The sequence below is a fragment of the Gambusia affinis genome, linkage group LG03 (assembly GCF_019740435.1).
Source record: "Gambusia affinis linkage group LG03, SWU_Gaff_1.0, whole genome shotgun sequence".
Taxonomy (NCBI): domain Eukaryota; kingdom Metazoa; phylum Chordata; class Actinopteri; order Cyprinodontiformes; family Poeciliidae; genus Gambusia; species Gambusia affinis.
The window spans coordinates 13,192,674-13,207,646 of record NC_057870.1 but is presented as its reverse complement, the minus strand read 5'-3'; the positions used below and the strand labels follow the sequence as shown (position 1 = coordinate 13,207,646).

General features: G+C 37.4%; 1 protein-coding gene across 1 annotated transcript in view; it reads right to left on the bottom strand.

Moving 5' to 3' along the window:
* The window catches only part of bin3 (bridging integrator 3), a 34,247-nt gene that overhangs the window by 14,432 nt on the left and 4,842 nt on the right, over positions 1 to 14,973 (bottom strand). The window contains exons 2-5 of the mRNA XM_044111165.1: positions 13,252 to 13,300; positions 10,244 to 10,284; positions 6,653 to 6,714; positions 4,146 to 4,282 (exon numbers count right to left, since the gene is read on the bottom strand). Of these exons, the coding sequence (XP_043967100.1) occupies positions 4,146 to 4,282; positions 6,653 to 6,714; positions 10,244 to 10,284; positions 13,252 to 13,300 (289 nt within the window). The remainder of the gene's footprint in view (positions 1 to 4,145; positions 4,283 to 6,652; positions 6,715 to 10,243; positions 10,285 to 13,251; positions 13,301 to 14,973) is intronic.

Genomic DNA, 14,973 nt, shown 5'->3' with positions numbered 1-14,973 from the left:
TCCATCCCCTCCCCTCCTCGACTTGAGCTACGCTGCTGCTTTTAAGGTGAGAACACGCAGTGAGGAGGGAGAATAACAGCAACAGATTTGCTTAAGCATGCTGATGCCCTCTACCCTCTGCCCCTTCCCACAGTGATGGGGGGAGGGTGGGGAGCAGAGCAATTCCTTGGAGGCCCCACAAAGCCTGAGGCCTGATGCTCAAGCAGCAGTCTCCATCAGTGAGTCACGGGGCAGAGGCCATCCTGGCACACAGGCCTCCCAAAAATACACACAGATCGCTGAGGAAATCAATATCCCTCCAAACGGAGCATCCTCCACCGTGCTGCCGCCATCTACGCCGGGGCTCGGCTTTGGTAGCAGTGCGCCGCCGGGGCTGAGCGCCCTCCTCAGCCCCAGAAATAAACACACAGACCTGGGCCACTGCTGCCTTCATTATCGCTGCACGTTTTATCTGCTGGCTTTCTCACTCGCGAGCCCTGCGGCGCAACATCTCGTCTCAACGCGGAGAAGAGCAAAGGGTGGATTGCTTTTGTGTCTGTTTTGCTTGAGCAACAAGGTTTGCCGTTTGTGCCGTCAGAACCAACCGCCAGCTTGAAGGGAGAAGTCAGAGTGGTGTTCTGGAGAGCGGCGCTGGATTATAAACACCTTGCAAACCTAGAGGTGATGCACACTCTTGGACTGACCAGAAAGTTCTCACAATCACTATTTTGCCTTTAGCTCAGTTCGAGCCAATGTTTAAGAGGATAGACGAGCAGTACGGGTACAAATCTGGAGCAGAACCCTAATAGATTTTCACTTGTTGAGACTCAAAGAGCAAAAAAGACAATACTATAACTGTGTCATCAGCGTAATGTCCTGTCCTGATGCTGAAAATGCTTTTCACTGTGTGTTTTAATAACATGAAAAATATTAAGTGAGCATCAGTTTGCAGTTTGTACTTTCAAATTAATGGTAGAAGAAATGCAGATAAAAATGGCACTTCTCCGTCTTTTAGTTGAAAAATAAAATAATAAGCTTTGTGTTTTGAACACGGTCCAAGCAGGAGCGATCTCTAGGGCTCTCTACCAAGTCGAGTCCTGGGACATTCGCACCCCAGATCACAAACCACACTGTCCAACCTACATTTTACTTTGTCTAGTTACTCAAAATGGCTCCAGTAAAATTTGATGAAGTGTGACTATGGGCTGTCTGAAAGACTGGTATGGTAAAGCTGAAGCAGCAAGGTTGGGGACAAAAGTGAATAATTGCCTCCTGCTTGTCGCCAAGCTTAATTTCTACAAGTTTTATATTCAGTAGGGGAAAGAAAAAAAAAAAAAAAACAACTTCCACTGTAACACTGAAGACACTTTCTATTTATTTGGACCCGGACAAATAACAGCAACAAAAAAAATCCTGATATTGGATTACATCCAATATTTAAAGTTAAATCGCATTACTTAACTTTGTGATGCAATTCCTGGTTACGACAGGTTTCAGTAGACATAAAATAAAGCTTTGTAAAATCTACATTTAAGGCCCATGTGAAATTATTAACTTAAATAACAATTTATTTAACTTACATGTCTTAAGAAAAATAAATACAACTCTGTCAACGAATAACAGACGAAAGACGGTACTGGATAACATAACAAGAGCAACGTTGTACAACAAATAACTATAAGGCAGCTTCGTTGGCTGGTTCACATAGAGGATTCAGTGTGTGCTGATAAATCCCTTCCTGCAATGTTGTTGTTGCTCTACATGTAGATTTATCAAAATATAACAACACCTGGAGGCCTCTGCCAGAACCACAACCCAGTTCATGTAAAAATCCAGACAGCACTTTTTACACAAAACAGGTTTGGTTTAGATCAGTGAACTCAAGCAAAAAGATGCTTTTAAATGTTCAAAGAGCCAAACGGAGGTGATGGAGCCCTTGCTAATATTGATTTAATATTTCCTTTTTTTACTTTTGTGTGCTTTAGTGTATTTTATATCCATCCATTTTCTGTTCACCCTTGTCCCATAGAGGGGTCGGGAGGGTTGCTGGTGTCCATCTCCAGCTACGTTCCGGGCGAGAGGCGGGTTCACCCTGGACAGGTTGCCAGTCTGTCGCAGGGCAGAGTATTTTATTGAGTTTTACAAATCGGTTTTATCCTAAGTTTGATCTAATCATACCAATTAACAGGATGGTTTTACTCTTTTGATTACGCATTACTTTTTTACTCTTAGTTCTGTCTAATCCCTGCTGCACAGTAACTGGTTGCATAAGAGTTTTTGTGAAGTTGATATTTGTAAGGCCTTTTTAACCAAAAGTACTTTTATACATACATTTTTAAGACTTAATGTCAAAAGCAAAATCTGAAAAAGTGTCTGCTTTGTTGTATTGATTTGTTTCCCTCTAATATGTTATCATTGGTTTGATTTTCCAGAAGCAAAACAAAAAGGAAAAAGAAAATCACCAAAAACATACCATGCCCTCAAAAGCATATATGTACATTTACAGGTGACATATGAGTCTGTGACTCTTGTAATATTACGTGATGGTTTCTAGCAAGAGTTATATTATCTACTATTTGCAAAGATAATTATTATTATCTCCCTGTGGTTTACCATTGCAGTATAAAGTCATTCTGGCTGACAGTAAAATATGGAAGCGAAAGGAAATATAACAATGTGAAAAGCCCTGAACACCTTCTGGCTGGGCAATGAGTCAAGAAACAAAGCTTTAAAAAAAAAAGTACATACCTTTCTATGATCTCCCCTTCTCTGCCCTGTATTGTTTGCTGTTTAAGTGTCTACCCTTCAGAGAGAACTGCCTTAAGGATGCAGACATGCACTGCTACACTGATTCACATTATAAGTACCTGTGGCAATGATTATAATCACAAACTGGAGAACGCCGGGCAAATATACAGAAGAGGTCAATGGAAATAAAACTGTGGAAGGGGAACCAAGACGACTCTATGCAGTGGAAAGTTATCTATCAATCTCAGATTAGCTGTGAGGAAACTATGGAAAACGGTGAGAATATACATTAAATATATTTTCCAGATCTGTAAATTCTGTAAATACAGGGTTGTACATTTCTCATAAGATTATGGCTTACAGCTAATCAAAACTCAAAGTTCAGTTTCTCAGAAAACTTAAATATTATACAAGACCTATAAAATGTTTAAAAACAAAGATATTGTGGTATAAATCGCAAATCTGATGTTCGCAAACAGCGATGGTCAACAAAGTCACTTCTCTTGACCCTTTGGGATTTAATATTTGCTTCAAAGAAAACAATATGATGGGACGCTGGAAGAGACTATTTATGTATAAGTTGTTAGCCTGTAACCAAAGCTACTCAAGCCTAAAACACCAACTCAATGTACAATGTGTTGCAACAAGCACAGCCTCCTCAAAGTTGATGTCAGCGTTCATAGTCTGCAATTCTAAAGGAGTATTTAATTTTTTTAAAGAATTTCCATGAATGATCATGGCTTACAAAAACACTTGAAAGCTGAATGAGTGCGATCGCTCTGTGCACCCATAATAGATTAAAAACAAATATCTTTGTTGGTCATCTCCAATGTCTATTTAGTCAACAATTTAGTAGTAAAAAGGGGGTTTTCAATTGAAAATGTTGTTTATTTTGCCAACAAGTTTTGATGAAAATGGAATCAATTAATTATAGACCCTATAATTAACTCGCTCATAATTTTAATCAAGTCCCACTACTATTTTTAATTGATGATATACAAATACGAAAAAGATATGAAGTAACATATAGGCAGTGAGTAACTCCTATGAGTTTTGTAGCAGGTTTTCCTCCCTAGACAAAGCCCCACCATTGTTGTTGAGTTATTTTGGACACCAGTGAGTCACAAACATCAGTCTTGCAGCTGATAACCAGCACCTTGAGCTTTTAAAGCACAATACAATAGATACTTTTCAAAAAAAAAAAAAAAACACACACACAAAAGGAGGGAACACAGAGAAATGGTTTTTAGCCCACAGGCTACACAATATAGATAAATATAAAAACATCCAAATTTAACAGAATGCTGTCCAGTTTTCGCTTATGCATGTCTAACAAAAATACTACACCTGATAAAACTGTCATTTTAATAGTGAATGCACAGTGAACACAGGGAAAATTTAGTAGGGATGAATCTCACCTTTTCCTGGTTAAATGCATCCATCCTTTTCATGGCTGTGTCTAAAGCAGTCATGGAGTCGAAGAAGGCCTGGTCCTGCTCACACAGTGGGTTGCTCAGCAGATCTGCAGAGATCTTCACTGCTGCTTTAGACATGGCTGACAGCCATACATACACAAGACAGAGAACACTGTTAAAACATTGCCAAATAACTGTGTCAAAAAGGCTTTAAGCGTTTTTTTTTTTTCAGTGTATAAATCCTGTATGTGGGAGGGTATCTAAAGGCTTCAGTGAAAGCAAAAGAAAGATGGCAACAATGCTGCCCCCCATTGTAAAAAAAAATAAAAAATTAAAAAAATCAGAAGTTGGCAGGGATGCCTGCCGTTTTAAATATTCACCAGTTCACCAAAAATCTTTGCCACGTTTCTTAACAGCAAAATTTACTGTTAATCTGCACACATGGCACTTTATTAAGACACAGAGCACATTTCAGATTAGGGCTTCTTTTAGGGTTTTTCTCTTTCCTACCAAAGAGGCTCATTCCAGTGCTAAAAACCAGGACTGTTTAGTCAGTTCTTTACTGGTTACATAAAAATAACCAGTTTGATTTTCTGAAGCCAAAGAACCAGCATGGAGCCAGATTACCACATCACTAAAAATGTCTCTTGGACTAAATGTTTCATCCTCCCACTGTCATATTTTCAGTTTTTGGAGAAAATCAAAGTGCAGGGAGACAGTTTACAAAAACAAATCCCATTTCATTATATCTGCAAACAGGTGTCCTAATATCTCCATTTTAATTGATTAGGACAGATTTTTACAACATGCAGTGTGCCAATTAATTATTAATCCCAATGTCTGATTTAAGCGATGATGGGTGATATCAAAATAGTGGGGAGATAAAGTGATGGTGAGTTTATGTTATCCACTGCTAATTCAACTTTTTAGTAAACTTAACTTTGTGTTGTATTTTATTTATCCTAAATTAGGTAGATTAGTAGTGAAACAATGAGTTAAACATGGGATTTGTAATGTTTTCATTGGTTGATTGTCTCCATGAGGCCATGTATAGCTGCTGAGAAAAGCGTTTTTTTCCCTTTGGCTCGGAGGTGGAGAAGATTATACAAATAAATGCTAAAACTGGTTTGGTGGCTGTTTGGTGCTGTTATGATAAATGTGCACAGAGGTTACAGGGTGAAAAGAAGACCTGCACTGAAACCGGCTTTATGCTCGTTGCATTTCCCCCCGGAAGACGATTGTAATAACTACTGTCCCATTTCTGAAGTCAGTTCAAGAGTCAATTCAAAAGGTGGCCTAAGGAGAACTTGGGTAAATTATTAGTAATTTTTAATATATAAAATGTCAGAATGGAAAAAAATGAAACAGCTCACACAAGATGCTTGATGTAAACATTTTTCTGTGAAAACTTAGTCTTATCCACGCAGCTGTCACTGCCCTGGGATTTTCCCTTCTAGCTGGGTGGCCAGGTCTCCATTTTGGCAATCCTCCATGTTTATTTACCCATCTCTGTACTGAGTCACTTGCTCCATGGGCAGACTCAGACACAACCGCCTAGGACTGCAGTTGGCAATGGTAGTCCGAGTTCACAGAGGCTGCTGCGTGTGACAAGAACTACGGGCTGCAGACCAGGTCAGCAGAGTTTGAGTCTGTCCATGGAAAATTAAGTAGGGCAATGTGACAAAATGTGAACATGTGAATAGTATGAGTACTTCTGGAACTCATTTTACCATTGCCGCTATACTAATCCTTTGTAATTTCAAAATGTAACCCTAACATTTCCCCTGATCATATATATGTGATCAGACTATCGCTACCTTTGACTACAGAAAAGATGGCTAACATAACCAACAGTCATCTGTTTATTACAGCGCTGACATTCAGGGCAGGTCCAGTTCTTTGCTGGGTTAACAGTTGGTGGAGATGGGACCTGAGCAGCACATGGAATCCATTAGCAATAATGAGGCCCTGACAGCTATGACACTTTGATGATGCAAACATCCATATTCCAGAGCACAAAGGAGAGGAAATGAAGGAGGTTCTTGCTCCTCTATCCGTTCCTGCTCCGCCGCCCCCACAACCGACTTCTTACCACAGGCCATTTCTACTGCTACTTCACAAACACACAAATCCAAAACCAACAAAAAAAAAAGCAAATACATGTTGAGTAAACATGGTTGCTGTTGCAGACAAGTGCAAAAACAAATGATTGCAAAGACGATATACAAATCAAAGCTATAACTGAGCAGTGCACTAAATGTAAGACGAAATACAATGGCAACAAGATTGTGGAAGAGCTTGAAAAGGGAGATTTAGACTGAAGTGCCTTTTGTTTCATTTGTCACGTTGTTAACACACCACAGAAAAAAAAGAAAAGAAAGAAAAATAACCACTTCAATGTTACGAGATCCTGGTAAAACCTGCTAAGTAACCTCCAGTATGTTGGCTAACAAATGAATGGATCTGAATGGAAAATCTAATGATAAGACAAGTATTTTACAAGAACACACCTAAATCAGCCTCTGTGCTTTTCTTCATGTCTTTGTGAAGCTTCTTTGTCTGATCCTCAAGCCTGTTGGACAAGAAACAGAATGTTTATCAGATAACTCCTCATCTACTACAATAAAAATTTATATCTGGGACCAAGTGTGCAGGAAAAAAAAAATCTATGTAGAAAATAAGTTATTTTTCACTTGTCCATGTATAAATCAAAACAGATGAAACATAGAAAATGAAACTAATTTAAAACAAAACATAGTTCAAGAAAAAAATTAAACATTTCATTGCCTCCGCATAAAATCTGTTGGCTAATTAACAGTACAGGGAATCTTTTTAGCACTGAAAACTACATTTCTCCTCTATAACATTAACATCTTCAATCATTCCACTCCACATATTACACTGATGCTGTTAAAAAAGGCAATTACCAGACTACTGAGTATGAAAACACATGCCATTCATTATATCAATTAAGGCAAAAAGGGGGTTTAGGATCTCCCAAGAGGCCGCTATCATATCACTTCTCTTGATTTGACAAAAAATGCAATGATGTAGGGGCTCACTTCCATCAGTCCTTCCATCGTTTTATAGGACTATATCATAAAAATGAAAAACACCATAACTGCTGCCTTAAAATGTTGGATTTCTCGTGTAAGAACTTGAGAAAAATGCAAAAACTTTGAGAAATTGGATCTCGAAAATGGAGGAGCTCATTTGAGAGCTTCAAATATCCAGCAGCTGACAGATAATTTTATAGAAAGGTAAATCAACACATTAACAGGTGCTTAATATAATCATGAATGATATAAAAAATACTTATAAAATCATTACAATTTGTTAATTATTTATTTGCAGATGTTTATTTATTTTCAGCGTTGTGTGAAGGTATTTGACTGATTATAGATTTCTTCTATATTTGCTTTGTTGTCACACTTAAGTGCTTTCAGGTCATCAAACAGGTTTTCATATCAGAGAAAATTAACCTTAGTAAACAAACAAAGAATTCAATTACAAATTTAAAAAAGCAAACGACTCTAGCCCTGTGTGAAAATTTAACTGGGATTAACCACCTGTTGAGAACATCTGAATGTACAACCAAGCAGCATCAAAACAAGAAACCATGGGTAATCTTTCCAAGCAGCTAATATATTACATGTATTTTGCGTTCTACCTGCTAGAAGAAAATTGCAACTGACATTGCAGTAAACATTAAAGAAATACGGCTTTCTTCACATATCCCTTTAAATGCAACAACTTTAAGCACCCCACTCTATTAAATGCAAAGAAAAAAAGCAGAAAAATCTTATCATATAAAACTTATTTATTCTTTAAACTGGAAACAGAGCAACATAAGGTCAGAAATGCAAAAGGCACATTTTGGCTATAAAGTCTTGAAGTTAATGTCACAAAATCTTTATTCTATACCCCAATAGCGTTTACACTCTGACGTCAAATTCAAATCACTTCCAACTAAAAGAGATTTTGTAATACTACTTTTGCTCCACTTAAAATGTGTAAATAATCCACAATCCTGGATTATTGGATTAGCGTGAGTTGTGATCATGTTAATCTGCATTTCAGAACATAAATGCTAAAAAATATTCTTATTTTACATTCTTTTTTATGCATTTACCCTGAAAGCAAAAAGTCCTTGGCTCCTTTAATTAAAGCTTTTCACTAAGGTTGGCAGATTTTAACTTTGCATTTGAATGCAACCTCTGTAACCTGTCTGTGTGATATTCAGCATGGACTGGATGGGTTCAAATGCTGTTTGCAAATATAAATACAGGATATCGCTAATGAAAATTAGCAGGGAATATGATCTGCAGTTACAAAAAAAACCCCAGGAGATTAAATGCTGTGGACATTTAACCAGTTAAACAGATTTGTTGTATAAATAAGCCAGAAATGCTTAAGACCAGTGTCCATACACTCACACTTTTGTCTTCTACTGCCACCTCCTCCATTACAATGTCTCCACAATACTGCTGTCCTCTCTACTCGGTGACAGTAAGCGAATCTTTCTGGATGTCTACCAGGTGAAAGCTTTGACTCTCTTTCCAGAAGAGAATGCAGTGACCTACTGGTAACCCTGCTACTCTTTGCACCAATGTGCCCATGGTAGGCCTGTGCAGCCTCAATCTTTATGAAACTGCACTTATTAAAAGACCGGAATCACACAAACACATTTTTTAAAACATTCATAGCACAAATGCCCTGGGTGGCGTCCGATGTAGTGGAGATTCCAGAGTATTTGGAAATGCATGTCAGATTTATTTTAAACCATCATTGTGGATTCTGATCTACTGCTCTGTTTAAGATCGGATGGTTACTGTCATCATTTGTTAGTCAGTCGGTGGGTGGAGTTAAACCATCACTCAACATAGCTTGGGACAGAGGAATGTTATCTTTGGGGCACCTTATGATGCGCAAGGGCCTTTTGTTTAAAGCCTTGCTGTCAATATTTCCTGCATCAGACTGGATGTGATTTATGAATTCATATATGCTGTATGTCAGGCTGTAAAAAAACCCCCAAGACATTTTAGATTTAAATAACTAAATTAAAGGTCAAAATCAAGTTCAAAACCTATTGTACCAGTGTTATACAACAGTTTATCTAATTTATTTTATATGTGGCTACATATACGGTTGTACATATGTTCTCAACAAGTGGTTTGCTGATTTTTCTGTTAACAGCAAATCGTTATAAAATTTATATTTCCATCAAACGTATAGTATAACATTACCAAAAACGTCATAACACAAATACCAATAAAATATACTTATCAAAAAATATTATAGAATCATTTTAAAAAGCCACAATTTTTATCTGATAACCATCCCAAAAGTTGCACAAGGCAGGCATGGCTTGACCAAAATGCAGATGAGATAAATGTCAGAAAGTGTTTTGCTTGTAGACCATGGATGTACCGTGATGTGTTGATATGGATCTCTAGGGTGGAGAACCTAAATGTCTGCACATGCCCGCAGCTCTGACTCATCTATAAGGTTTATTGGTACCACACCTTCCTGATAAAGGGCCCTCCTACTCAACAAAACCTGAGTGGAAACTGTGCTCCCACTCATTTTTCAGGGCCCTCAGGGAGTTTCTGCTTGCAGGGATCTTGAGATTTTAAGTGCTACATATTTCTATCGCTTTAGTTTCATAAACACGCTGAAATAGTGACTTCTAACAAATTAACTAATTTTAAAACTATGTAAAATTATCAAAGAGACCTTTGTACATCATCATGTATACAACACAAAACCAGCCAAATTTGAACAGTACTCTTAAAATGCTTACAAACTTGACGCTATAATGAAAATATTTAGCCAATAAAAAATTCAGACAGAAAAAAAAAAAGGAAAACTAATATAAAGAAGACAGATTTGGTGAGCAAGAAACCACCTTTCAGCAAAACAATGGCACAAAAAAATTGTTTTACAAACTTGCCCTTACTAATTTTATCATAATGATTGATAAAACAATATTACTGCAAATAAAGGTAATACTAAAATGATACAATTCAACTGGATAAAAATCCTACACATAAAATATCAATAATGTTCTCTATTGATAGAGCTTGTATAAAAAAACTTACTTCTGGAGCTTTTCATATTCGCGCTCAAAGTCTCTTTCAACCTAAAAAAACAGAAATAACAGGCAATCAACTTAAAATGGGAAAAAGAATATAATAGTATCAAAAATTAATTAAACCAATAGGACAGATATCGATGAATCAATAACAGATTTTAAGAGTTTTAATCTGGGTGTGATTCATTATCATGCCAGGTGCAAATCCATAGAAGAGGGACAGGTTTAAATTAATTTCTTGAATGTTACGCTTTTAATTTAGCAAAAGAGGTTTTTAGTGAACCAAACTGCAGTGTGGATGTGATGCTAGTGTTGGAAAGTGGGTGCAGTAAAATAATGGAGAGTAGTGATCCTGTCAAGAAGATCATTCTGTGACTGTCTTGTAAGTATATACACTAAACTGCGTGTTCGGTCTGTTTTGTTTTCTACGCTAATAAAGTACAAGCTAAAGTTGAATTATAACGTACTATGGCTGGCTAAACATTTTTTCTCATCTAATCTTTCAAACAATTGATTAAACCCAATGACTTTAATAAGACTGTCTTATTTTGGATTACTTTTTACAATGAACTCTAGCCTTTACTGTGTACCACAAAATAGAAAGTTGAATAAAGGTTTATTTCATATCATGCTCCCGATGATTAATATCCCTAAGTGGAAATTCAGAATGTTAAATGTGATGAGACCAAAAGGGATATAAGCAAACAATGACCTTAGTTCAGTAATAAGTGTAACTTTAAAAGAAAGAAAGAAAAAAACTATAGCATCAAATTCATTTTCTTTTTATTACCTGTATTTATTGTTTACGAGTTTGTTTAATTTATTTAGATGTAAATGTAACATTAAAAAGATAGGTGATTAAAACGGATGGAATAAAAAAAACAAAGTGGTCGGCTGAGCAAAGTCTGCACACCAACACATACAGGCAGTGTTTATCAAGCAAACTAAAACTAAAGCCTGAAGCATTTATCCACTGGAGAACGTAGCAGACGGATACCAGATCTGATTCTGACGCTGGCATTCAGCGGCTTTAAAAAACCTACAGTTCATTGTCACTTCTGTCTGCTCATCAGCGGCCCTCAAGGCGTGATCTCATCATATGGTCATGCATGGTACTTGTGTTACTGTGGTTTGCAACAAAGCTAGACAGAGTGTCCAAACTGCTATTTTTCCAGCTAAATTAAAGTACATGAATACTTTAAAACCACTTTTGAAAGCTTATATGACCCGGCATATTTAACTGTGAGGCAGACGCTTTATCTGCCCTGCTTGCTTTGAATGAAACAATGACAGAAGACAAACTGGTATGCAACGTATGCACACACACACACGCACACGCAAACCCCCCCACACACACACACAAAAAAAAACCAACACACTAGTAGTGCTGCAGACTACAGCCAGGGACTTCTCTGCACCTACAGCCGTTTGGAGAAAAACAGCTGTAAATATTGTTTAAAGGTCTAAGAAATTAAAAAAAGAAATATTCATACAAATGTGTTCGCTAAAAATATTAATGTTGACAAATTTTCACGTGTACAGGTCTACCAGTCAGCTACATTTAATCACCAAATAATACAATAGGTTGAAATTTGTCAGGAATTATCAGAACAGAAGAAAGAAAAGAGTTAATATCACGCAAACAGGTGGCCAAAAGCTACTTTAACTGTGTTAGAAGAAAAACAGATTGATTCATCGAGCAGCTAAAAATCAATCGGCCTGGACAGTTTTAATAACAATCCTCACAGATGCAAGTTTTTAGATTTTGCTACTTTGCAATACATCATCAATACTTTCTTTGGGATTAGTTGCATTTATGTTTCCTTACCAGCATATTTTGGACAAATGTGTCTGAATAGAGAAACGTTTGTCCATTTAGACACTCATCTCCTTTATTAATAATAATACTAGGTGTTTTTAGCTTCTGCACTCCAGTTGTTGCATAATTTTAGATGGTTCTCTAGATGCTACGCGTACTGGAACCAAGTATGGTGTACCCTGGCTCTATGACTGTCCTATAGAAATTATATGACAATTAATAATGCAGTTGTGTATGGCATTCAAAAGGTGTTACTGCAATTTAGATTAGATTATTAACTCATTTTAAACATGCATTGTGGCTGTTTTTTTTTTTTTTTCCCCACCATTCAGGAGCATTAGGCTCGCCTGGGGAAAAGACAACTTTATTGGAAATTAGGCATCTAGATTTATATTTTTAAAAAATGATAGATACATTTTTTTAAAATCCATCATTAGCAATGGTGACAACCTGAATTGAATCTACCGTCAAACAATATTAAACCTGTGAATTAAGATTTAAAAAAGGACAGTTACCTGACTAATTATTATTATTTTTTAATAATTTCTCCTTAAATTCTACTTAGATGGTCGACCGAAAAATTTCTAGTTGCTATAATGGATTTCATTTTCATTTCTAGTCACACCAGAATGTGAAAACCAGACAGCATTGTTGAAGAAAGTGGACATACTGAGTTGACTTACACAGAAATACAAATTGATCTTAATTAGGCATTTGGATGGCTTGTCCATCGCCACTTTGAAACATGTCGAACAAGTTACACAACCATAATGGCTTCCTGTCTTGTGGTTTTGTGGGTTTCTGAATTTAAACACGGGGCAAAAACAATACAGGAAATAGTCCACACAATGTCACAAGTGAATCATCTGACGGGGCTGCGTGGAACCCACTCTATGGTTTTTACCTTGGATGGGACAGGAAGCTGGAAACCCAGTCTTACAGGGACTGCTGGGCCACAAACCCATTACAGTGGAAGTGGTTTTGCCACTAAGGGGAACACCCACTCAGTGCAACTTCAAGGTAATCAACTCTGTCCCCCTGACATGGCTCTGACAAATTGCTCTCCAAAAATTCCTCTAGCTCTAATATAACAATATCTGTGTGATATATTTTTAAATTAGTGAAAATTAGAAAAAAACAACCTAAACAGCAAATAACACCACTGCAGCTGTTAAATGTTTGCTTTAGAGACTTACAGTTTTAGAGACAATCTGTTTTTTCGGCTGTCCAATCTTGAAGGGCATCCTGGAACGACACAAAAAAAAGCAATGAGAGGTGACAGACACAAGCAAGTGGAAAATGACCACCAAAAAGGTGAGATCATTGAATGCTAAGATTGTCATCAGCGACATGATGTCTGAGCAGAGGTCAGCACTGGTCTGAGGATTCCTTAACGCAGACAGTAGGAGGCTGTTAATCTCTGTTCTTCTCAAACAAGCAGTCAGTGCCATGTACATTAACTTCATGTCATCGCTGATCACATCTGGCTTCCACAGCAAACAGATATCACTCAACAGAAGTGGCTGAAACCCTCTTCTCTGTGCGGGTGCGCTGCATGATGACCCCAGCTGGCAATCAAACACAGATGCTTATTGTGTATTTGGGTATCATGCCTTCTCCTGAATGTCAGGCAGGAACCCACGAGCTGCTGCTCAAAAAGATAGTGGCACAAGATTTTGTGTTTTTGCGCAAGTTGTGTCAAGCATGCAATTTCACAATACAGTGAAACATCTTATATACTGGTACTGAACCACAAAGAGATCCTTGGGACTGTTTTTGCTGAAAGAAAAAGAAACAAACCCCCCCCAAAAAACAAAAAAAAACCCACTATTGTTAACCCACAGTTCAAAAATCTGTCCTTTGCCTTAATGAGATTGTGCAAGGCATAGGGTTCTTGAAGTTCCCAAAAAAAGGGAAAAATAAAAACACATTTTACAAAGATCTTTGTCTGCACACTTTCACTGATGTGCCTAATGGTCTAAAATCTACACTAAATGATGGCCAGTAGCTGGTGACAGGCAGGGAGAGGCAGCAGCTGTGTCAGAAGAGAGGTGTGTAGACTAATGAGGTGGAAAAGTGAGGGTGTGATGTAAAGCCTCGTTGTGCAATCAGAACATGCTGCTGTGTGAGAAAGAGCTTTTTGAAGACAACTTGTCAAATTATGAAGGTCAACTTGGGTCAAACAATAGCAGAATTATTGCAGCCAAAACAGCATGCCAATGTCACTAATGCTTCAAGCATGAGGACATTATTTTGTTTGGAAGCACTGTTTATCTTATAGTCCCATTGGATTTTATTTGTATTCCTCTTGTTTTTAAGTTACGATTTAAACTAATACACAAGTCATTTTACTATAAACATGTTTTCGTTTTTATTTGAAGGAAAGTGGGTCCACTTGTTGTTACTCCAGCTTGCGTGAGAAAATGTGGAAAAAAACTCATGAAATTTGTCAACTACATTTTATATGACTCACCTTTTTCTGATTACCTGAAAGATATACAACAGCGTCATCTTAGCGTAGCCGTCTGTTAGATTTGTAGGGCATTCCTGAACACAATAGCAACATAATTTGGCAGAGACGGGATTGAGTGTAAACGCTGGCTGGGGACCAAGTGGTGTTCTCCCGAAACTAGCGATGACATCAACCTCCCACGTTCACTTCCTATGTTGCAATAAGTTTTCCAAATATAAGAGGTGAAGCTAAACCGCCATTTGGGAATCCCATCGATTGAGTTCAACTATTGCAATATACAGATTCTAATAATAACCAGTGTACTTCATGAGTTTAGGTACCTACAAGTGGCAGTTTCACCACATGTATGACACGTCTTCATGAATCATGAGAACTTTGTCGACCTTTTAGTTTAAACAATGACTTGTAGATTCAGTCAGTATCTACAGGTATATTTAACTCTTTG